At 38.5% G+C, this 27,330-nt stretch overlaps 1 protein-coding gene across 1 annotated transcript in view; it reads left to right on the top strand.

Moving 5' to 3' along the window:
• The window catches only part of LOC122798890 (amiloride-sensitive amine oxidase [copper-containing]-like), a 341,036-nt gene that overhangs the window by 267,365 nt on the left and 46,341 nt on the right, over positions 1 to 27,330 (top strand). Inside the window, exon 3 of the mRNA XM_044067997.1 lies at positions 15,201 to 15,489. Within this exon, the coding sequence (XP_043923932.1) occupies positions 15,201 to 15,489 (289 nt within the window). The remainder of the gene's footprint in view (positions 1 to 15,200; positions 15,490 to 27,330) is intronic.

The following is a 27,330-nucleotide window of genomic DNA, read 5'->3' as shown; positions in this document are numbered from 1 at the left end:
TATGGCATGTACTTGTTGAACATACCCTACCACTGACGGCGGCTTGTATGGAAATGTTCTGTTTAAAGCCCTCATGTAGCATCTCTTGTGGTGTCTGTGATGTGTACCTTGTGACCCACTGCTGGACGCACAGTTTCTACATGCGTTAGTATGCTCAGCAAGACATCACTACATAAATACCTTTTCCCACTTTATGCATTAATTAATGCAAACCAGGCTATACATACAGTAAATAATTAATAAAAAACATGCTATACATAAACTTAGATACCAAGTGTTCTACATACCTTGTTATCGTTACAGACTTTCGTCTCTATCTCTCTCACACTGCTTAAACAGTTAGTTTGTATGAGCATACGGTTTGAATGTCTAGCAAGTCATCCTTATATACGTTGATACCTGTAACATGTGGTTTCCTCCCATCAATTGGTGTTCCTGAGTGACTAATTACTTGCATATCAGCTGTGCAGCTACTCCATTTGCCAATTATGCACCAATAGTGGGGTATAATTTAATTCTCCACTTGGGCATTACCCATTTGCCCTACCTTCGGGGAGACGGCCTGTATTGTGTTTTGTTATATGTAATTGCAACTGCTATGCATAGAGACAATTATACTTTGGATTCATGTCCCCCGTGGATTGTGTGTGACAGCTAGAGTATGTGGTTCAACATGTGGGTGTTCCTGTCATCCCAACGTCTGATAATGGACTATTGCAAACAAAACCTGTAACATCGCCGTTTGTTCCATTATATAACGGCTGCAGTTTTGCATGGCACCTTTAATTGTATCTCTCGCAAGGTATGTTGACAGTTCTGCAGATGTAATTGACTAACTGGATGTTTGTGCTGTTATTGCAGTCTGTATTGCTATAGTTTCTAGTGTGGGGGATGTCGGTGGGTGTACATAGCATATACAGGTTTGTGGGGCTTGCATTTCTACATATTCCATATATATGTGTGTGGGCTCCATCCCTAATTAAAGAGCTATCAGTTAGTAGACGTATGTTACGGGATTGTACATTGGGCCATTGTTAATTGGTTTCTATATAGTATGCAGGTGAGGTTGATACTTCCATACCTCAGGAATTGAAGTGATATGTAAAGGGATATGTCTAACTGAGAGCTATCCCATGTATTTCTGTCCCAGATATTTGCAGTCATTGCGGTTATGTTGGTAACAGAACCTCTTTGCCATGGGTTGCACCTTTTCATATGGCCATTGTTGGACACTTTGCGGGACGCACAGCAGTGTTTACAGGCCAACACATAGCCACGGTCATTACACAGGTTAGTACATACTTTTATCCTCAATACATACCTATTGTGGGACTTTGGCTACTTATCATATTGCATGTAATATTTACGTTTCTTACGTACAGGCATAACTATTTAATGCAACTATTACATTATATATGGGACATAATAATGTCCTACAATACCGGACATTTGCCCTTTGTAATGTTTTATGTCAGGACACACCTGCCCAGGGAGGGGCTGTCCCTCCTAATGTGGGGCAGGTGGTAACCGTATGCCTACAGCTAGCTATATCCACACCTGCCATAATGATCTACCTCTGAGTTGGCACTAACAGACACATGATGCGGCCATACACACACATTACAGTCACACGGAGACGCACACGGCACCCTCAACACACACATACACAGACTACGGCATTCACAAACACAGTTGAACACAGTATCTACGTGGACCGCAACATCGGCAGTGGTAACTAAATGTCCCTTCATATCATCATACTATTACTCGCGGTTGTACTGTTCCGGTACTGTGTTCTTTCGGTCTTTCAGCCTCGTGGTTATGCATGTCGGTATGTTACACATTCCATAGTTGGCGGTATCCTATTTATTTGTACCTCCGAGGTGTTATGAATGTCGTTGACCTATCTATATATATTTGCAGATATCGCTGACTCCGTATATATCAACATATATCACTCTATCGCCCTTTCTATCTGTATTATATATATGTATATATCTGTATATATATCTATATATATATATATATATATATATATATATATATATCTGACAGGGAAAGTGACAGGCAAGCTACACCTTTCACTGTGTACTTGTTGGTGTATACTGTTTCCTGGACTCTGTACGTTTGTGTCTGTACCTGTCACATTACACACCTGCCGTAGGTTAGAGTTACCAGCTGTCCCACTCTGCGACGGACAATCCCTCTTTGGGCAGTTGTGTCCTGCAAAATATTTGTGAACATGGCAAATGTCCTGGGATTTTAGAACATACTTATTTCCTATAGTTTATGTAATAGTTGCATAAAACAGCTATTCTGTATCTGAACCATCTATATGTTCTAGAAACAGAATAAGTAAGTAAACATTACAAGAATGAGCTTTTATCTAGGCAAAACAGTAAAGTTCTGCATTTCGTACTGGCCGGGTGTATGTGTCGGCCTGCAGACATCTGACGTATGTCCCACATTGGTCATTTGAAGAGGTGGTAACCCTACCATAGGTACATCTTGCCTAGCAATAGTGTTAGGTGATTCTATACATGATTGCGTGTTCTACACCTGGCAGTGGTCATTTTACCCTTCAGAGCAGGCGCTATTAGTACAGGGGTGAATAATTCTGGCTTCACCTGTTCTGGACATCATTGACCGTGATCTGCGAGATATTCGGTGTAGCTTATCCCTGTTTCACGCATATCCATGTAGTCATATTTAAACGTCGCTTACCAGCAGTGGGCAATGCATATTCCAGGTAATGTGTGCTAAACATGATCTGCTGACCTGCATCCAACATGCATTACTCATGCCTTCGGGATTACGTTACATCCCTTGCAGGACGTGGGACCAGGAACATGCACGACGGTCACTGCATTTAACATATGGCCATCTTAGATTTGTACACGTGTTATTTCGTTTTGTACGTGGAGTATACTACGGCTGTTACTCCATACTGCACTCACATGGGTAACTCAGTTAGTTTACATATTGATGAGTCCAGTTAATGGTATGTCCATGTGATGTTTACTGGATGTGCTCCGGCATTGTGTATGTATATCTCAGTGAGCCACACACGATACTGTGCTACACCTTCAAATGACTGTGGGTGGAGCATGCCGGGGTGATGAATACCTGTCATGGATACACCACATGTCTTGACACAACATCCATGATTATATTATGTGCAGCCCCTCATTAATGCAGCAGGGACTCTGTGCTGAGTGTGTGCAGAACAGTGCTTATACACGTGCTCCCACGATTGTCTCTGCTCCTCTACGCGACAGTTGGTTACTCAATGTTGTGGTGACAGCGGACACTGTTTGCCCCATTTGGTGTATGGCCTCTGACAGTCGGCCGTGAACCTACCGTTGTACCTGGGAACCTATACACACAGCACCACCATATGGTGATAGGCGCATGTACTGTTCAGGTGTTGACATTCCTTGTTCCTAAAGCTGTTGTGTGTACAATGTTTGAGGGCTGCCTATGTGGGATTCACACAGTGGGCCACCTATACATTACAATTTACAGGTGGTCGTGCTTGTGTGCCATCCATTTTACTCTGTGTGCAGGTGGAAAGGTGTGTCAGTCCGTAGGGGCCTACACTGTCAGAGTATGTGCTATATGTTCCCTCTTTGCCAAGGCATAGGCATATTGGGCATGCCTCTGTCTGCCTACTGGGGCTGGCACAGTGTGTTCATGGTCTGAATCCCTCTATGCCTGTGATGGGCTTGGCAATTGCGGTGGGCTATGAGGGCCTTCACCATTTTGTCCCTGCTGCAGCTGTTTCCACAGGATCATATTCTGTAGAATGGCACATACTATGACAATGTGGACACACGTGCCTGGAGAGTGCTGCAAGGCTCCACCAGATGTGTCCAAGCACCGGAACCATGATTTCAGCATCCCGAACACATGCTCTATGATCATTCTGGTTTGTGCGTGTGCCTCATTATGGCGTTCTTGCATGGGTGTGTGTGCATTTCTGATGGGAGTCATCATCCACAGCTCCAGTGCATAGCCAGCATCCCCCACAAGGTGGCCATGTGGGATGTCCCCCCTGACAAATACCTGATACAGCTGTGAGGCATGCCAGATATGGGAGGCATGGTAGCTTCCAGGGCTGCCAGCACACACATCCATGATAATGCCCTGGGCATTGCACACGACCTGGCAGTTGATGGAGTGGAATCCCTTGTGGTTTATGTAGCACCTACCATGCTCACCGGGTGGTGACTTGATTTGTATGTGCGTGCAGTCTATCGCACCCAGTACCTCCGGGTAGTGTGCCACATGGTCGAAGTGACGCATATTGCTGGCCAACTCCTCCTGAGTTCAGGGGAAGTATATATGCTTATTGGCATGTGGTAACATGGCATCCAGGAACTGGTGTAGTACCCTGGATGCTGATGCCTGTGAGATCCCCATTATATCCCCAGTTGGCCTTTGAAAGGTACCTGTGGCTAGTATTTGCATGCTTACACATACCTTCGTGTCCACTGGAATGGGTTCCCCTCTGTTATTACTGGTTCTCAGGCGTGGCCGGCACAGCTCCACTATTTGCTGTAAGATGTCCCTGTCCACCCTGTAACGCTCTACTATCTCCAGATCATGTAGCCCCTGGTAGGTTACCCTTGGTCTGAACACTCTTCTCCTCCTCTGGGGCCTGCGGTGGTTGTCGGCATCATCCTCCACAACACCGTCAGTCTCTAACACATGCTGATGAATCACAGCTATGGCAGCTCCCAACATGTACATTTTAAAAGTTCCCCGTGTGTTTACACCTATGGTGCAGTGTTTGGGAATTCACAGGTGTGTGTAGGGTGCTTTCACACTTTATACTATTGTGCTGTGAACACCGATTATGTCATAGGGTGTGTATGTATGATCGTAGCTACAGGGTATCTTATGTGTTTTACCACCGGAACTACTATTGTGGTGCCTTTGGTGTTGAATTACATTTGGCTGCCGTGGATTACCTCTTGACCTTCCCTTTACATTTCTGCACATTCCACCTACCATTTTCTGGCATGCATCCAGCAGCCTGCTTTCATTTGTACTTTCCTAGACCTGGCGTATCTTGCGTAATGTGTGCTATTGCCGGTCTACTGTCGGTTTGCTTTGCTCTGCTATGACAGATCTCCTGTCTTTGCAATCCAGTGCCTCCCCTCCTTTCTTTGCATTCCGACACCTCCTCTATCATATTTTGCAGGTTTTTGCGAGCAGACCTGACAGCTGCCGTTGATTGGCCGCCGTGAGTTGATTGGTGTTGATTGCTCATTAGTACGCCAATTACCCTACTTCAGCATTTCCTTCTTTTCTTCCCCTGACCTTCCTGTTTGTGCTATTGTTCGCGCCGCATGCATCCGCTTACTGGGTTTCGGGCACATTTTCATCACCGTACACATGCGCTTTTGGGCACCATGTGTGCTCTCAACTAAATGATTCTATACCTTCCTCCCCACCCCTGTCCTGCAGCTTTGCTTAGCAATGGCCAGGCCAGTTTGCATTGCTCCAATGTGCTTGCTGCTATGGTGGCACACCCCTCTGCTGATGTCATGTATCGCCTCTGAGCCACTCCTTGGTATTATAGTGCTGCGCCGTATGGTTCAACCTTCATCCGGCGAGACATTTGCGATTCAGTATTATCTGCCGCATTTGCATGGCATTGACTACTAATTCATAGTTACCGTGCAGAACACTGTCGCAGGTCCTTAGCAACCCTTGCATCTTGGTTGTGGTGTTCCATGCCTACCACTGTGTATTATGGTGTAAACCTGATTTGTATTACATTGCGATTTTATGACATTTTTATATATTTTCTTTAGGTTCCAGTTTGCGCACACATGCTCTGCGGTTGTACTGTGTGTTACTGTGGACATGATATTAAATGTTGTTTTTTTAGGTGTTGTGCATCTTTTTTTATGCCATTGGCTGTGTATTTAGCCATTGGCATATGTTAACTTTGTAATACATGAGTCTGGTCCACTTCCAAAGCTCCGATGTTCTGTTTGGGAAAATGTAAACCATGTTTTTTGGTTTACATTTCTGTGGGCTTACGCTACACCTGCACCACTTCATGAATCACTATCTGCCTTCATTTGCATGGTGCGACACTGTGCATGGGGTGATTAGCATACCTATGCCGAGGGCTGCGCAGTTCTGGCATACGCCGGTAGTGCACATGGTATTGGATCGTACCTGAATCGCTCGATGGCCATATTTGGCGTTATTCTGCCTACGCTACGCCTGCGCCTGGCGCAAGCTTCATGAATCCCGGGGTATGTCTTTTACATGCACACAAAAATGAAAATTAGAACCATAAGTAACACTGCTGCAGAAACAACATTCATGTGTTTTTAAAGAACAAATTCTATTTTTTTTTATTTGCTCAACTTGCACTACTGTCCTGCTGAATCACATGCCGTGGGAATGCTGATCAGTGCTGATTTAATACTAACACAAGCTCCACAATGAAAGAACCTGAGCTTGTACTGTCATAATGTATTCTCAGAGCAACACCACAGTCAGCTTTAGTACCCTGGTTTAATTTTTTTCAATATCATGTATTGATCATTAAAAGAGAAAAAATATCTGGGATGTATGGCTAGGCTTAAATGGCCCTTGTGGTCGTTAGTGTCACTCTCCTACTTTGAACACAATAGAAGAGTCTTCGTGGGTTTTGTTCACACAGCTTTATTTTATACAAACACATTACTATAAAAGTTTACTAATTTTAAAAGTAACTTATATACAAACAACTGCAATCATGCATGCTGTCACTCTGTCTGCTCTTACAAAATGGCACTAGGGATTGCACTTGTCTGGAATTTATATGTGCACTTACAGCCTTGACATGCTTCTTAAAGATATAGCACACTTCACTTGCACTCAGATCTCCACATAGTATACACCTATGAACATATGAACCTATGAAAAACTACTGAGACCAAACTCCCACTGAGTTTGAAGTAACAGTGTACACTGATTTTAACTGATGCCATAACGATAAAATAAAAAGAATCTACAAAAAGTGCAGTTATTATCATCATCATCAGTTATTTAGTTATCTAGACATCTGTCATAACTAACATGGACTATCCTGCAAAAGATTTTCATAAAAAATAAAACTATACACTGTACACTGTGTCTTCCTGCACAAAAATATCAACTTACATGATGTGTAACACAGTTTGTACAAATTACACGAGTACAGTTTAACAATAGGATAAACCCAATAACTAGAAACCAACTTCACTACTTACTCACCCCCGTTCTAAGACAACACCAAGACCATAGGATTAATAGTTCTTTAATGGCAGTAAGCCCCTAATCCCAACCCTTATGAGTTACCCAGTATATGAAATACATTCCCTTTCCATAAATAATTTAATTCCAGCAAGCATTTCATCCACCTATGTATTGCCATTCACTAGTTAGACTTTTGGCTATTTATTTCCTTGAAAGCCCCTCTTTCCAGAATTATACTACTGTGGAACTAGCCATTTTCTTGAAATCTGCCTGGGCTATCATGATTTGAGATTGAAATTATTTTCTTTCCTCCTTTGGAAGAATCCCAGTGATTTTAATCCATTAGAATATTATCTGCTTAGTTACTATTAACATTCAATCCCCATATTCTTTAGGCATCATCTTCCACCTCATCCGAGAGTCCAGGAGGTACATGCATATTCAAAACTTATGTTCCCATTGTCCCTATATAAGAGGGAAGCACCAACACAAAGGAGAGAGACATTGAAAATAGAGGTATATACAGGGAAGCATGCGTGGGGTATGGAGTCAAAAGTACAAATTCAAATGCCTCCTTAGTCTCAGGGAACAATGCTATACTTGGAAAAACAACTAATCCTCGACCCCTATACTAAGCTAAGAAATCTAGGGAAACGGGTAATCAGGTGACATAAAAGTCACATTATAAAAAAGTATCAGTCATCCCTTCTGAGCTCACATAAAAAATTCTGGGCTCTAATCCAGCTAATAACCACTCCTCATCTCACCTCTCAGCCATCGGTTTCATTTTACACTTAACTCATGAACACCTACATGGTGTAGAATGTCACACCTCTAGCAGCTTACACATCTTGCATTCCACAGCATATTCTGAAAAATAAACTTAAAAAACATAAGGCAAACAAGTATTTTGTGAACAATAAAAGCTATTAAGGCGGTATAAATAACAATGTTATCAGTAAGACATGTTCTTTATTGTGATAATAATCAATGCAGTCATAGTCTTTCCATAAATACTATAATATGGTACAATCCACACAAACCCAGAATTGCATTTTTGGCGACACTGTGACAAATAAAATGTCAAGTCTTGGAAACTGTACAAACTATACATATATTGTTAGAACATTTTTGTTAACCATACACAAGTTTGCACATGATAGCAAGAAATTCCTCCATGAGTGCAGGTTTGTTGAGATATTTACACAGAAATATAAAAACATATGCTTCATTCTATAATTGGCAAAGTAAATAACACTGAATATTTCTCAAGATGTGCAATTTCAGTGCAAATATCAAAGACAGTTTTCTTCAACAACATCTAAGGTTTCATTTGATGTCATGCAACAGTTTGTAAATCACTTGTTTTTTGAAGTATTAAGTATATACAGAAATATTATTTATTTTCATAATTACTAACACATAACTAGTAACATCTCAGGTACAATGTGATATGGACGGACACTGACAATGAAGTTTCCTGTCTCTCAATAACATGTAGGTCTCACCATTATGAAAACATGAATAATAAGCAACATCCTAGATTAACAATCTTAGGGTCATTTTGTAAATAACTCTTTGTACTTTCTAATACTGCTTATTATTAGCTGGTAAGTCACTTGGGTGAAAGAAGACAGACCCAACAAAGGTCTGGACACCATAACAACCTATGGGTGTGAATTGGAAGTATACAAAAAAGGCACTATATTTGTGAATGAGTTAAGTGTACTTCCCATTCGTGATTACATTATAACACCTTCTCTCCCTCCCCCACCCTGTATTCTAGGTTTCTTTTTGAAACAATCATTATTAAACACATAGTATTACTACTTGAAGAACTAAAAACTTACTCCCCTGCTGGTCCAGTCAATATTCTCCAATGGTCCTTATTCCTTTGTAAGAACTTCATAGTCCCTTTGCTTTCACATTTATATCTGCCTAACTTAACCCCCTCCCAAAAAGCTAACCCAACCCATGCCACACTGACTTCTGTTTTATCTCTATTTATTTATCCATAGGTTCATAGGTTAGTACTAGGCTAACTGCCGTTGTGAGCCATTTTAAGCCTAGCCAGTGATCCCTTGTGAGATACAAACCCTGCACCTTGTGTTTGTAAGGTAAACACCTTAACCATTAGGCCACCCTCTTTCATTTGTTGCCTGGGTTTGTCTCACTAGGTCAGTAGCCTCTTTTCAGGGGAAACCAAAGTGTTATTTATATTACTAGGGAAATTTCAATAGATATAGTAGGATCTTTTACATCCACCTGAGCTATCACTATTTCAAGCAGATGGGGCCTTGGTTTAACATCTCATCCAAAGGACACCTCACACAGGATTGCAGTACCACCTTTATGCTGCAATGCAGTGTCAGCAATCAGTCTACCTGGTGTGGGAATAGAACCCATAGTCATCTGCATCAACGGCAAGTGTGAAACCTGCTATGTCATGCCACTGACTTAACTGCCCATACTTCGTAAAATAGTTGAAATATTAATTTACAATAAACTCACCCATTACATTTCCCAACATCATCTACTATCCCCAAAACAACGTGACTTGGGGCTGGTAGGAACACTTCTACTACACTCTGTGCACTTACTAATAACATCCTCCTGGCTATGGACAAAGGCCTACTTACTGGATCCATCTTATATTGACCTCATCAAAGCTTTTGATCGGGTTGACCATAGCATTCTTTTAGATCACCTAATTGAAACTGGAATTAGCCCAGATAAGCTCTCTGGTTTAGAAAAATATCTTTCCAATTAGTATGTCTCTATGAAGTTTCAAAACACTCTCTCTGCTTCCACCTCTCTCCATAAAGGAGTCCCTCAGGATGTCATTATGGCTCCGTTTTTTTCCGATTTTTCATTAATAAACTACCACTTGACCTCCCTCACCTCCTTCTCTGACTTTGTGCTGATATCGTGGTCTTATTTCACTCAAACCTGACTTCCTTGGCCATACAGTAACAACTACAAACTTACCCCATCTTCTTAATAAATGATTTAATAATAAAGACCTAATTCTGAAGACTTCCAAAACTAAAACAATGCTGTCTGATACCTCTCCTAAATGGCAGCATAACTTTCAGTCTCATCTTATCCAAGGCCATCTTGGCAACCCCATTAATCAAGTCAACTTCTTCAGTTATCTTGGTATGTGGTTGATCCTGCAATGAATTGTTATCGTCACCTAGAACAAATAAGGATGAAGAATAAATTCCCTCCTTTTTTGGTCCTATAAAATATATCCTTTTCTCTCCAGACAAACCAGGAATGCCATAGGCAAATGCATTCTGCTAGTACAGCTTGAATATGGACTTCCACTTGTTGCAGCAACATCCAAGAAAAACAATGCCATCCAAACTATAATTAACTTTATCTGCCCATTTCATTACCCTCACCCTAGAAATGAGCACCATTGTATGATGCATGAGAAAGCTATTTGTCAACCTGTCCAAAAAGATACCAACCTGCTTCTTGGATCCCAAGTGTACAAGTTCATCAAAGAACACTCCTGTCATTCCCTTACATCCAGCCTATGCAGATGAATCCCTCCCCAATTACAATGTAAGAAATGTTAACCATTCTGGTCCATTTCTTTAATGTCCCACAACTAGACTTCATTGCATTAAGCATGTCTTCTCCATCTGAGAATACCTCCCTTCTAATCTTTAGGACCTCACCTTATACCCTTCATTCCATAGTCAGCTGAAAGATCATCTCAAGACCGAGTCAACTTGCAGATGCTTTAACTCTGGACATCACTAATACCCCACTCTCCCCTTCACCAATCAGGCAAATTGTCTTCCTGATATTATTTCCTGCAATAACATCTGTTCCACATTGTATATGGTTAATATCTGTGTCACCTTACCTTACCTTACGTTTGCTGTCATTTACACTTTGTCCTCTATCTCTTCCCTATTTCACTCTCTTCTTCTGTCCTCCTTTCTCTAATCATCTCTTCTTACTGTCCATTATACTGTGTACTTTGTTATTATTATTGTTATTGATTCATTGCTATATTTACACAACCTTTTGTTTGTATTCATAATACTACTTGTTAATTTCCTTCTCTACTGTCATTTATATTTGTCCAGGCTGAGACTGAAATAGGTCCATTTGGATCGGGGCTCTGCCCCATTACCAAATTGAATGAAATAATCAAACCTTTAAAAGTTTCTATTGATCTTATATTACTGAGATGACCCTAGACTGTCTGCAGAGGCTCCCAGGACTTATTCATTCTCAGCTTACTCCAAGTTATGACCTAATTTCTTTTCCCACAGTTCTTAGCAGACTAATGGGAGATACTCCTCAGGTCTTATTATGCCATACATTAGCCTTGAAAGAAGGCTCTTGATATATTTCCCCATACCTCTTAACCTCATAAAAGAAAAAAATCTGGGAAAAGCCAAAAATAATGGGGATCATTGCTCTTATAAACTTATAAAGTTGAAAGACTAAAAGGTTTTATGTGATCATACATTTTCAGATGGATATTATGTCTAAAACTCAAATGTTTGTTATTATTTAGTGAATCCAGTCCTCACAGATTTGCCAGAAAACCACAACATTTATGAGTAACAGACCTGAAATACAAGGCAAAAATCTGGACATTCTGTGAAAATCTGGATAGCTGAGAGGTATGCTCTTCCCTAGCATAAAGTTTGTGATAGAGGTACCCATATTGCTCTCTGCTAACCAATCTTAACATTCTTGGAATATAAGATGTCATAATTGTTAATAGTTATAAAAATCCCTGTTCAGAATTTCACATATCACTGTTATTATTGAATGATGTGAGGCCCCTTAGGTATCAATATTCAAAACCTGTAAGTGGGCCCCACACACCACTTGAGTCAAAATAAAGAGGTTCAAAGAATTCTGACTGGCTTCTTGGTATTTGTTTCAGCTGATGCCCTGCTTATATTACTCATTATACAATAAAGAGAGTCTTGTTCAAAGTGGTGAAGAAATAATACTAAGTTCTGGTTCGACTTTGGACTCTCACAGTCTTGCCAGATTTGTTTAAATTTTTTTTCAGAGGCAAAGTGATACTTAAAAAAATATATAAGAAATCCATTTAGTTTCAAGTTAGGTCACTCCAGTCACTAAATTTTCTTGCTTGTCAGCCATAAGTAGAATCCAGTTTCAACAACTATAAATATGTTAATAGTCCAGCAAACCTCACTTTTTAGTGGAATAAAAAATCTATATGCTAATGAATATATCATTTGAGATCTACACGCTTTCTTCAACTATGTCATCAAAAAGCCAAAAAAGGCTTAGACAAGCTTGCATTACTACCTCCCTCATTACTACCACTGAGTAATAATTCCAGTGAAGTAATATCTGGCAAGCTTCAAAGCAGAGAAAGCAGGCTTGTTATTGCCAGTCCATGTCCATAAATTTACTTGCAAATGTAGTATTAAGGCAGTCAGAGGAATTGTTAACCCAAGAAAGTTTTTAAGCAGGGTGATATAATGTCAGCACATTATTTTTGTTAGTGTCTGGTAACTCTCCAAAATTCTACAGCATGCAAGTTTTCTAGGCCATCAGTTGTTTAAAACGTCTCAATTCTTTACCTACAAAACTGGACATTTTTAGGAGATATACTTTAAAATTCGCAGGATGATGGTGTACAGCACTCAGAATCTGTTTGACATATGAATATAATGTTTACATTAAAACAGTATGAACCCACTTTGCATTTAATATGTTAATTATACTGTTTTTTTTTTTTTTGCTAAGCCATTCACTATCTGGCATTTATCATCATCTTTTTTCCATGAATATAAAGAAATATCATCTCTAGTTGAAATCTATGATTTAGGAATTCTTTGAACTTAGTAATACAGAGGAATACTTGTTACCATTTGCTGGGAGTCCCTGAAATAAGAATGCTTCATTGATGGGCCCTGATAACATATCAAGATGCTATATCAAGACCAGTAATGGCCTTTTGGAACCCTTGCTTAACCCCTAATCTAAGTGTCTTCACTAGTTACATTCTTGAACCCTGGAAAACAGCCATTGTAATGCCATTACAGAATGGTGGCCCAACCAAAGTGCTTAAATATTTCTTCTAAGACTTGTGCATAGACAGTTATAAAAACATTACAAAAAAGTCATAACTGCATCATTTAAATCCCTGCCCCGCCAAAAGAAAAAATGTATTCAGTCCCTGGAGTGGATATTTCCTTTTATGTGCATCCCAAAAACTTTCAAGTCTTAAATTATTTCTCTTTGTAAGAGCAGAAATAGAGTACTAGACTGTTCATGTTGCTACATTTGCTTGATAAAGTTTGACAATTGTAGAACTGTATTCTTCTTTGGGGGCGGGGCTGCAAAACTATAATATCATGTGGGTGTTTATGGTTGTCTTCATATCTCAGTTCTTTTATTGTACTTAATGCATTCTCAGCTATCTTAATATAACAAAATCACTAACTACTTATTATATTTTAATGGAATCTGTGAAGATATGATCTTGTAGGTGTTGTTCTAGCATCCACTTTCAGTTCCTTTATATGAGTCATACTAGACATAAGAAAATGAGTTTTTAACTCCCATATAAATAAAAGTGACCATAAGTCACAGGCATCTTGATAGCATCTGGACCTTAAATTTATTTTTTGGTACTTCCTTACCCGAATTACTCTAATTTATATTCTCAGAGTTACTCATCTCTGAACAGCAATTAGCTGAACTGCCGATTGTTCTGAGGCTGCTTAAAAAATGTGAATAAGACAGGTTTGTTTAGTACCTTTATGATATCTAAAAGTGCTTAATGAAATTTTGTTAAGCACCCTCACAATTGCTAAGCACTAGACACACACTACAGTATTAGTAATGGTCACTGATCACCACAGAAAAGTTGAAAGAAATGCAAAGAGATTTAAAAAAAATAAACACATAAGTCAGCTAAATGAAGCGTTTAATGGATATTTACACCTTTTGGCATTTCGCACTGTTGTATGTACTACAGCTTTCTATACTATAATTCACTTAGTTTTCTTACACTTTTTTTCTCTCTGTTGTAAAGGCAAAGCTCCATGCAGTAAGAACAATGATCAAGTCTGTCATATCATAACCCAACTCGGATGTCAAGATCATTCCGCACAACCTCTTAGCCCACGAAATATGGAAAAGTAAAAAATAATGGGGGACAAAAGTCCAAAAAAGGGGCTGATTTTAAATATTGGTCTTATAAACTTAGAAAGTTGATAGAATAAAACGTTTTGAATCAGGATACATTTTCTGAAAGGACATGACGTCTGAAACTGAAATGTCTGTCATTATTAAGTGACTTCCATCCTAAATGATTTGCAAGAAAACCACAAATTATGTGAGGAACTGAGCAAAAATATCAGACAAAACATTGGACATTCTGCAAAAAATCTGAACAGTTGAGAAGTATAGGTCAAGCCTGTATGTCTTGAACAAATAATAAGCAGGTTATGATTTGAGACCCGATCATAAAAATCTCTAGTACTAATCAGGTGACCTCCATTAGAAGAAGCTGGGTCCCAAGTGATAAACATTTTAAATGCCTATTTGACACTCCTGTGAGAATATGATACCATGCAACCTGTGCTTTATAAGAAAGGCTTTACTTGAATCATAAATTAATCTTTTTTCTAAAGTTTGAACTCCCAACCCGGCGTGGGAGTCACTTAAGTTACAGCAGGATAAGTTTACAACACAGTCAGGGTAATATACTGGATTAGCTCTTCCACTTACAAATAATTAGAAATTGTGATTATAATTATGAGAAAGTTTATTTACCTCTGAGCTATTCCCAAGTAGAGTCATTCCTTTCAAGTAATGTAATTCAAAAAACTGATCTGTTTGACATTATATTTTGATATGATATCTATGAAACTGAGTAATGTAGATATATCAATAAGTTTCATTAATAACATATAACACAAATCTCATTTCAGGTACAGAAAATGTATTTAAGACAATTGACTTGAAGCAGGAAGAAATTGCGAACCCCTGGAGCACAGACCACTCTATTGTCCAGTCACGAATGTACCACACAGTGCACAAAACTGAAAGAGAAGCAGCCTTTCAAATCAGAAAAAAACTGCCACCTTATCTACTGTTCTACAATGCCAACAAGACAAACAAGTGGGCTCACAAGCGAGGTTATAGAATACAATACAATTCTCATGCTAGACCTGTGATGCCTTTGAACTACAAAGAAGAAAAAGGAATTTCATGGGCAAGGTAAAGTATTTACAGGCAAGCCTAAGGAACAGAACACTCTTCTGGCAATGTGTATGTGGGTGTACACACGCACACACACACACACAGTCACACACACACATGCACACACACACACACACACACACACACACACACACATATATATATATATATATATATATATATATATATATATATATAAAGATAGTATTGTAAGATAATAAATGGTACATATATAAATACATTACATTATGTAAGAGAGAATAAGCACATTTAGTCTGACCTTTGCGTACTTTTAGCATTTTATCCCTCGTCCTTGCTTCACCTGTCCCATGCCCTAATGAATGCCTTCATGGATTTTTTTCCCCACTCCCATTCAGATAGTTTGATGGGTCCACAATCCTGACTGTAATGAAGTACTTCTGCAGTTTCTACCCGTCTCCCATCCTTTCTCTACAGATGACCCTTCACTTTATGGTAACTTGATTTTATGGGGTCTATATTAGAAGCCCAAAAGCTGTAAAATGCAAATACATGTACATCGACACATAAAGAGTGATGTACGATAATAGTGAGCCACGTAATGAGCAAAAAGGAAAACACTGAATGGATTTCTTTGGCCAGCAGTGCAATCCTGGGGATAAGGGAATATACCCTTTTCCCCACTGTAGTGCAATCTCGGAGTTGGTTTATTTAAGTAGGGGGGTGGGGGGAGCAGCCCCCCGCATGGGGGGTTGCAGGGCGGCTTGCCTCCCTGCAAAAGTGTGTTATGTTACTTTTATGTAGTTGATTTAGTTATACCAGTATGGAGCTATTGCTTAGGGAAATCTGTTCGATGTTTTCCTTTTCACTCATTACGTGGTCCGCTATTATCGTACATTGCTTTTTATGTGTTGATGTACTTGTATTCGTGCTTTATGGCTTTCGGGCTTCTAATATAGACCTGATTTTATGTACTCATCTCATGTACCACCCATTTCATTAGGTCTCTGATGAGACATTTTCCTCTGCATCTAGTCTTTTGTCACGTCCCACCCAATCCATCCTGTGCATACTTCTGATGGCTTTCCTCTATATTCTTTCAGGCAGTCTGAAGTTCCTCATTTTGGGCTATTTTCAGAATTGCACACAACAGCTAAGATGTGAACAGACTAGGACTCCGTAGAAAGGAATCTGTGATTATGAGGATATATCACAAAATGTTCCTTGTTGTTGTCACTGGCCTCTCATTTTTTCCCTTCTTATCCCTTCTAGATGTGATCTATATCCCCATATCCTTAATCCTTATCCCACTCTGTCATCATCAGTTCCACTCCTCCTAGCTGACATTTTACTCCATGGCTGTTGTGGCCCACATGCAGTAGTTTGCAATAGCTGTCACCTTTCCTTCCGTTTTATCAAGTTTTAGGCTCCTTTTTTAGACTTTATTTCTGTGTCATCTACTGCTGCGTCCATCCTTGTATCTTCAGGAAAATGGTTTGTCAGCTTATTCTGGCATACACTAAACAGTCTGTGGCATCTACTTCCCAGAAAATGCTCACTCTAGCAAGATTATTAACCTTTAGTTGACAGACAAGGGAAGTATATGATAAAAAGGGTCCAGTGCTTTTTGGCTATCTGATGAGATGTTATATTGAGGTCCAATCTGCTTGAGTTAGTGGTAGTTCAGGTGGATGTAGAAAATCCTATAACACCTATCAAAAAGAGCTGGGGGGATTTACCGATGTCCTGGCCAAATTTTCCCTTGTAGTATAAAAAACACCTTGGGTCTCTCCTGAAAAGCAGCCTTTAGCTTGGGATTAATCCATTTAACAAAGTATAAATAAAATAAAAAATAAATAAAGTGCTCTTACAAGCTGGACAAACTAAATGTTTGCAAATATAAGCATGTAGAAGGACAGTTATATTATTGCAGAATAACTAGGGTTTGCTTATTGATCATATTTTTAGCTGTGTGCTGTTATTGCACCTGCTTGAGAAAATTCTGCTTTAAGCACCTTCTTTTACATGGGTCTATATCAATTTATCGAAGGTTCATTCCTCCGAACCTTTGCTCATCGGACCATATGCAATGAACATTCACTTCTGTGAACATTCAGTTCAATAATCTACTTTCCCAGGGAAAGTAAAGAGTTGCCCAGTATTCGGATCGTCACACAAAGCACAGTATTTCAAACCCACCCAGGTGGGGGGCTGCGCCCACCTTACCCCCCAACTATATATATATATATATATATATATATACCAACTCTGGGATCACACTACAGTTGGTAAAAGGGCAAATTTCTAATGCTGGGCAACTCATTACTTTCCCTGGGAAAGTCATTCATTGAACTGAACATTCATGGAAGTGAATGTTTGCTCTATATGGTTCAATGAACGAAGGTTCACAGAACTGAACCTTTGATAAAGTAATATAGACCCCTTTTACATAATGTATTGCAAGTGAATATATTTTGCATAAGTGGTAATTGTAATGGTACAGGATCTGATAATCTACAATGTCGATAAAGTTATGTTAGCATAAAGATTTGCTTTTGGGAAAGAAAGTATTTGTGAAAACTATGACTCAGATGATATGCCCTTGTATACCAAGCCTGGAACACATCACAATACCATGATCTCACATAATAACTTTATTGTAGTAAACCTGTATAAGAACATATTACAGAAGGGAAATGCTAGATTAAGCAGTGGGTTAGACTTGAAGATGAATGTCAAAGATCTAGGCTCTACTGGTTTAAGTCATGGGAAAGGCTAAATATGTGATGTAAGAGTAAAGAATTCCATCCTCTTTTCTGGGCAAGAAGCAGGTCAGCTGGTTAAAGTAGATGCATAATTAATAACATATACTGCTGAGTGATATTTTTGTTAATATTGTACAATATATTAGGGAAACAATTTGGTATGAGCCAAAGGAATAGAAAAAAGCATCATTCTTGCAAATAAAAAAGGATATTGACTAAAACTGTCTGCAAAATATAAAGGAATCAGGAGGATTCATTTTGATAAACCTAATATAGATCAAAGTGTAGGAAATGGAGTCAAATATTACATGTGAACAAATAAAAAGTATGAAATTCAAGTCCAGGGGATAAGATTAGAACAAAATGTTTTCTTCCTCTGGTAAGTAGAGCAACAATACATGCAAAGCTGGTTTCTAGTGAAAGGTATGTTTAAGATCATAGAAGGCATTGCACAATTTAGAATATTTTGTTTTGTGGGATGGGCCAATTACCATTGACTTCAGATCACTAAATTTTCCCTGTAGCTCCCTTCTTTCCCTATGGCCACCTCACTGAGGTGCAATCCAGCATGTCCATCTGTTGGCAGGGAACAATCCAGCATGTCCGTTTGCTGTGTGTGCTCTCTCCATTCAGATGATTAGTCTTTACAATCATTGGGTGAAGATTCCCACCATTACATGGGAGCAGAATATCTAAAGCCTTCATACTGTGGCCAAGCTGTTCTTTTTTTTTTTTTCTTGTAGTGGCCCTTCTGCCTATATGATGGCATCACTTATTATATGTCACTGCATGCAATTAGATGTATCCTAGGTGCATACCTGCCCTGCCTCTAACTGGAAAATACTATCCCAAACCTTTTCCCATGCCTGGACATTGGCCTACATTCTGCAGTTGACACAGATTCATTCTATCAGCTGGCAAAGAGGGTTATGGCTGTGAGCTGTAGTTCCTTTGGTACAGGTTTTGATTCTCTCAGCCCTTGTTTGCCTGCTCCATGACCTTGATCTGGTCACTTAACCAGACATTGCTCCTGGATTGCCCCTGAAAAGGAATTGAGTGTCCAGTAGGCCTACCTGGTTAGCAAATGTGCATTATTATTATTATTATTATTATTATTATTATTATTATGGCTACCATACTGGGAGGGCAATCCAGCATGTCCAGCTGTGGACTGGGGATAATTCAGCATGTCCCTTTGCTGAATGTGTTCTTTTCCTTCAGATGAGAAGACCTCACACTGATCGGACAAGGGTCCCCTCATTACTTGAGAGTAGAAAATCTGAAGCCTTCATCCTGAAACCAAGCTGGTATTTTCTGTAGAGAATCTTCTGACTACATATTGGTATCATTTGGACAAGGGTCCTCTCATTACCTGTGAGTAGAAAATCTGAAGCCTTCATCCTGAAACCAAGCTGGTGTTTTTCTAGAGAACCTTCTTTCTACATATTGGTATTATTTATTAGATTCCACTGCTTGCAATTAGACATGGTCTCGGTGCCTTCCTGCTCTGCTCCTAAGTGGAAGACATTAGCCCCAACCTTCCCACATACCTGGACCTTGGCCTCAATTCTGCATCCTAGTGAATGATCCACTAAACCAGCGCATCCTTCTGTCCCCCCTTTCTCCACAGCCTTGTCATTCCTCACTCCCCCATGCCCACTCACCAGGTGCCTGTGCTGCTAATTAAATTCCAGTCATACGGGTTATCATACTCAGTGTCTACTCCAACAGAGCTAGAGGCACAGCTCAGCTTAGACACCTGGCAATAAAATTAAATATGCATCTGGGAAACATGACTGACTGCAGTGAAGAAATTAGGGGTACATATTACCCGTGGATATAAATAATTTACATCATTCAGTATAATATGCCAGCATCATATGTAGAGCCATGGAAAGACTTCTTATGCAACTAAATCAATCAGGACATAGGGACCCTCCAAACATTGGACCTGTTGTCTTAGTTTGGATTTGTCAAGTGCAGTTATGCTTACTCAGCTTGGTGAACCTTTTTGAAAATCTCATCAAAGCAATGCATGATGGTAAAATGACACACAATGCATACCTCAGCCTGATCAAAGCTTTTGACATAATTTCCTACTAAGGCATAGTGGAAAAGCCAAATAAACTGGGAATAAACCCCTATATTATCCACTGGGTTGCCAACTGTCTCACAGATAGGTCACAGGAAATCAAAATAGGGGAACTAGGATTGTGTCTAGATCTAGGGATGTCATTGTTCCCCTTTACCCAGCCCTCATTAGTCTAATCATTGAGTACAATCCCCTTTGGAATGTATCTGTTTCGGCACGTGCAGCAACTGGAACCCCCACAGAGATACCTTATTAAAAGGATGCAAGGCCTAAACAGCATGTCCTACATGGATCTAGTCAAAGCCCTGTCACTATAGTTGGTATTACAGACTGCTAAAAGGTGACCTGTGTCTGGCATACAAGGCATCCTCTGACCCAATACTGATGGATTTGCTGCACATCAGTAAGTCAAATGGCATCATTTGGAACCTATGAACCAAAATGATACCTTTCTGGAAAAAACAAATAAATAAATCTGTCCATTCATACATACATACACAAATAAATACATTTCATTTATCTCCTATCCATCGGTAGTGATTCATGTATGAAAGTGTGGGTGAGGAGAATCAAATGATACAATGTGTTGTCTGTTTTTGTTTGTTTGTTTGTTTGTTTGCTTGCTTGTTTGTTTGTTAGCTAACCAGATTAACCAGCACAAGGCCTATTAACAAACAGGACCCAAGAAGAAGAAGAAGTTTTGTCATTTCCAATTTAGGAAAAGATAGGATTGGGAATAAAATATTGCAATAAGTGCTTACACTATGGCATCAATGTTCTGTGTAATAAATATGACTACTTTGAGTATTATATCATTACCCAGTGATGAATAAACACCATCAGTTAACTGTAATGTAGTGTTATTAGGCAGGAAATGTTAAATGACATCTACTTAAAGGATTACCTCTTTGTGTACTATATGCGTATGTGATCACATTAAATGATAATACAGATGTATTTATATGTTCGTTGTATGTTTAAGTATGATTGTCATTATTATAGCTGAAGTTTGTTCCAGCAAGGACAGTCCTCGTCTTATTGTCAATGTACACAGATTGTGTAAGGCTTAGAGTTAGATGCAGGCATGATAAAAAGGGTATTATACTGTGAACGTAAAAGCAGAAAGTGTGATGTAGTAGAAGGAATATGTAAGGGGAGAGAATATAGTGGGATGAAGAAGGATCAGACTCAGAAAGTGAGAACAGTATTCCAACACTTCAAGTTTATCAGACTGCTTATTATCGAAGCACTTTTGGCAAGCAATGAACATATTTATTAATGTTAAAACAACAATAAAATCTGCAAAATGAAATCGCTAGGAAATCAACACTCTGAGAATAAATATGCATACACAATTAATGCTGAAAACATGGATTATAAATTAACAGTTTAAAAATCGCATCCATCAGTAAAGATCAAACATGGCTGTGTCATGAGTCCAGCCCAGCACAAAACTCAGCTTCAGCTATAGAAGCAGAACACAGCCTGAGTTCAATCCAGTAATGTAGGGATAAAATAACATATGATCCAGGTAGTTCTTCAGAGAGGAATCACACAGGCAGGAACTCGCATGCTGGCAGTCCTACTGAAACTGTCCAAGATCAGACCTGATAGGAATCACTGACAAATGATCCTTTGTCTTCAGGTACAAAAAAAAACAACAAAGATCACAGACATGCAAAATCTCAAAGCCAAAGTACATCAGCAAAAACATCACAGGTCATCTGAGAATACAGACTACTGAAATGTTAACAAACTGTCAGCAGCACTAAAGTAGTTCTTCCAAACCATTAAAAGCACCGGCATCCTGCTGGTGTCTTAAGCGTGATGAGCATTCCACCATGATCAGTCCAAACATAGAAGAAACCAATATTAAATAACTGATATGTAAAATCTGAAGTAAATTCTGAAGCAAAAATCGACATCTTCAGAATATTGATAAGCATACGTAACACTAAGTGTCCAAAACAATTCATCCATACACAGCCATATGCAACCGTATTCACACATGCACATTGCTTTAACAGAAATTGTTCACAAGAAAACAAAGCTGGGGTATGGGAGTACAGATTACAGAAACATTCACATTTTCTCAGCTGCTAGTTAGCTGTGAAAGTGACCAGAAAGATGTGTCACTGACTGCAGCAGGATATATTCTCAGTACTCTGTAAGAGCTAATTGTTTCCTTTCAAAAAATGTATAAATAACATATGATATATACATATAAAGATATATACAGGGTAAGCTAAAGGTAAGATGAAAACATGGCACAGCAGCAAGCAAGACTGAAATAATACTAGAAATCTCATAAAGAAATATAAGCAGTAAGGTGTGTTGCAATATTTTACAAAAAGTGATGCAGATTAATGGAAACGCTGCTGGAGACCTCATGTATGGATACGGACAGTTACTTGGGGAGGGAAAATGGTGCAGGTTCTGCAGAAGAGGTTGTGCAGATACAGATTAAAACGCTTAGTGCCTGTAATCATGAATAAAAAGGTAAGTTTAGCATTACAGAAACATCAAGCCACATAGATACAAATAGTTTAGTGTTATCTTTCAAAAAAAGAGAAACATCTAATAAGAGGTCACAGTTTGAATCTACAAAGTTGAAATATCATGGGAGAAGCGGATATATTATTTCACCGAAAGAGCAGAAGAATATTGAAACATACCTTTTGGAAAGGCAGGTGTGCTTAAAACAGTCCTGAGACCATTTCTACAAAGAGTAAGAAACAAGAAAAACAGCAATAAATAGTGGCTTATCTTTTCTAGCAGGGAAGTGAATGGACAAACCAGATGGCAAAGCAGTTCTTATTTCACATCAGGTTCTCTGTTTTACTGATTAGGAAGAGTAACCTGTGCACACATGTGTGGTATACTGGAAAATAGACTTATCTCAGGGTGTACAGGTATATTGCCGTGGAGTGGAAATGCGGCATTGTATCAGGATGCATTCGTAACTTGAAAGGCAACAAAATGTTCAGATTTGGAATAATAATGGCTTTTATTTTTAAGCACAACATATGGAAGCACTCACATACAGAAACACCTCATTCCAAACAACGTTGACTCTCAGTGCTCTTTTTAGGTACATGAAACAACCTCTGCTTAAACTGACATATATATATATATATATATATATATATATAGATATATATATATATAAACAAAATCCCACTTACCCGACTTTCATAACATCGAGCCAAGAACACCAAATGTCGAAAACACTGGCCACTTGGAAAACCGACATTTAACTAAAAGTAAAAAACTGCTTGGCCAGCATGTTGACCTTTGCCTCTGATCTCCATGATAGTTAGAAGTGGAGTTAGTATATTTAGTTAAGGTGGGTGTGGGGGGCACAGAAACCCACATAGGGGAGTGTGGGTGTGTTTTCTTTGCTTCTGTTTCAGTTTGTTTGCTGGGTTGGCCAATGGGTTAGTTGCCTTTAATTAAACGTTGGTGTTCCAAACGATCAGTGTTCTGGAGTTTCAGTGTTGTCGGCTCAATGCTATGAAAGTCGGGTAAGTGGGATTTTGTTTACAAGAAGTATACACACACACACACACACACACACACACACACATATATATATATATATATATATATATATATATATATATATATATATATATATATATATATGTATATATATAATATCACCCTTCCTACTCTCATGTGTATCTATGTGACTGAAGAGGATTTTTTCTTTCTCTCTCTCTCTCTCTCTCTCTCTCTCTCTCTCTCTCTTAAACAGACAAAGGCTATTATAGTTTGCTGTGAAGTTGTGTTACAGTCAACATGTTCAAACAACTTATAATGTACAATATAGATAAGGCAATAAAAAGGTTATCCACAAAGTAGGTTCTTAATGATTCATTTTTACATATTTTTTTTAATTTTTAGCCCTTGGTTATTAAAAGATAAATGCTCCTCTGTGGTTTTCTGCATTTCATCTAATGCATGCATTCATTTGTTCTGAAACTTTGTCTGAGAATGAAACTAACTTTGGACACTAAATGTAATAGAAATTTTCAGTTTTTTCATGAGGTGGTACTGGTATTTGGGGTTAAATTCTGGCTTCAGACATAGAGCAAACCATGACCCTGTCCTTACATAACCTGGTGAGTATAACACCAGTGTGTCTGGCCATGGAGTTGCATTTTACTAGTACATTACCAAGGATGGCTCCAAGTTCTAGATGAGACGAGGGTGTGTTTGTGGCAATGGTATTTTGTGGCTGAGGTTTATAAAAAACATCATTCAGGAGTTTTAGGTAGTGATCTAATTCAACTTTAATATTATTAGTGGTTATAGTGCTGGGTGATTTTTGATGTGATAAGCTGATTAATGGCACATGTGGTATATGAGTGGTTAGCCTCCAAGTGAAGTATTTTGTACCTCTTAGAAATCATTTAAGTGCAGCTATGAAAAGAGGATTGTCAATAAACATGAGGCAGTTATACTGCCTTAGTATCCCTGGTACTGTTTTGTAATTCTGCTTTTTTATCCCTCGTATATTTTGCCTATGAATTTATATTTTGCTCCACATACTTAGTCTGGGGACAAAGCAAACTCTTGAACCTGCATCAGTAATGTCCACTGAATGATCGTATAACTTTCTAAGTAATTAATCCTGTGAACTACCACAAGGACAGAATTCCCAACAAGAGGGAATAGTATGATGTTTACACTTTCTTCATGCAGTTGTAACCATTACTATGATGGCCCTGTAAAGATGATTATTCTTGCTAGTGTTACCCAGATTGGAGAAGTAGTTCAGTATGCCATGTGCTACGATGCAATAATTTTGACATGCAGGTAGATATGGACTTCTCAACTTCTTTACTCAAAAATTCTTGACAAAGTCAAAATAATGGGGACAAAGGCCCAAGCAGGAACATTTTATTTAAATATTTCTCTAATTCATCTATAAAGTTAATAGAATAACATGTTTTGCTTCAATATGCATTTTCTGAACAATAAGTATGAAATTTTAATGTCTGGCATTATTGACCAACTATAATCCTCAGTGATTTACCAGAAAATCAGAAATTTTACAGGAGGTGTGGTAAAATTAAGGCAAATCAGAGATATTCTGTAAAACCAGGGACAGCTGAGTGATGTGGTATATTTGAATTTGTATGATTTAGTTAGTAGGTATTTTAGACCAGATCTGTTGTGAAATGGAAATCCTAAAAGACTACATGGAGCATTGCAAGTTTGAAGACGTCTAATTTTTTTAATAACATTTGCTTTGTTTTGTTTAATTCCTAAAAAAATATTCACTGAAGCTGTGGCATCTGTTAGACAAGAAAGTATTATAATGTACAATATAGATAAGGCAATAAAAAGGTTATCCACAAAGTAGGTTCTTAATGATTCATTTTTACATATTTTTTTTAATTTTTAGCCCTTGGTTATTAAAAGATAAATGCTCCTCTGTGGTTTTCTGCATTTCATCTAATGCATGCATTCATTTGTTCTGAAACTTTGTCTGAGAATGAAACTAACTTTGGACACTAAATGTAATAGAAATTTTCAGTTTTTTCATGAGGTGGTACTGGTATTTGGGGTTAAATTCTGGCTTCAGACATAGAGCAAACCATGACCCTGTCCTTACATAACCTGGTGAGTATAACACCAGTGTGTCTGGCCATGGAGTTGCATTTTACTAGTACATTACCAAGGATGGCTCCAAGTTCTAGATGAGACGAGGGTGTGTTTGTGGCAATGGTATTTTGTGGCTGAGGTTTATAAAAAAAACATCATTCAGGAGTTTTAGGTAGTGATCTAATTCAACTTTAATATTATTAGTGGTTATAGTGCTGGGTGATTTTTGATGTGATAAGCTGATTAATGGCACATGTGGTATATGAGTGGTTAGCCTCCAAGTGAAGTATTTTGTACCTCTTAGAAATCATTTAAGTGCAGCTATGAAAAGAGGATTGTCAATAAACATGAGGCAGTTATACTGCCTTAGTATCCCTGGTACTGTTTTGTAATTCTGCTTTTTTATCCCTCGTATATTTTGCCTATGAATTTATATTTTGCTCCACATACTTAGTCTGGGGACAAAGCAAACTGCGAACCTGCATCAGTAATGTCCACTGAATGATCGTATAACTTTCTAAGTAATTAATCCTGTGAACTACCACAAGGACAGAATTCCCAACAAGAGGGAATAGTATGATGTTTACACTTTCTTCATGCAGTTGTAACCATTACTATGATGGCCCTGTAAAGATGATTATTCTTGCTAGTGTTACCCAGATTGGAGAAGTAGTTCAGTATGCCATGTGCTACGATGCAATAATTTTGACATGCAGGTAGATATGGACTTCTCAACTTCTTTACTCAAAAATTCTTGACAAAGTCAAAATAATGGGGGACAAAGGCCCAAGCAGGAACATTTTATTTAAATATTTCTCTAATTCATCTATAAAGTTAATAGAATAACATGTTTTGCTTCAATATGCATTTTCTGAACAATAAGTATGAAATTTTAATGTCTGGCATTATTGACCAACTATAATCCTCAGTGATTTACCAGAAAATCAGAAATTTTACAGGAGGTGTGGTAAAATTAAGGCAAATCAGAGATATTCTGTAAAACCAGGGACAGCTGAGTGATGTGGTATATTTGAATTTGTATGATTTAGTTAGTAGGTATTTTAGACCAGATCTGTTGTGAAATGGAAATCCTAAAAGACTACATGGAGCATTGCAAGTTTGAAGACGTCTAATTTTTTTAATAACATTTGCTTTGTTTTGTTTAATTCCTAAAAAAATATTCACTGAAGCTGTGGCATCTGTTAGACAAGAAAGTATTATAGAACACAAATGTTTTGGATGGTATCTTACATTTTACATTTAATAGTAGAGGAAAGAAAAGAATAGAATTATTTCATATTACAGTCTAATCTTTTTGCAATGGAGCTTTGTCCCAACCTGCATCCATACTCTGGATAGTCTGCCCCCATTCTCACAAAAAGATTACCTATAAACTTTTCAGTTCATAGG

The sequence above is a fragment of the Protopterus annectens genome, chromosome 3.part1, assembly GCF_019279795.1.
Source record: "Protopterus annectens isolate FY-2018-M chromosome 3.part1, PAN1.0, whole genome shotgun sequence".
Lineage (NCBI taxonomy): Eukaryota > Metazoa > Chordata > Ceratodontiformes > Protopteridae > Protopterus > Protopterus annectens.
This window is presented reverse-complemented; position numbering and strand designations above follow the sequence as displayed.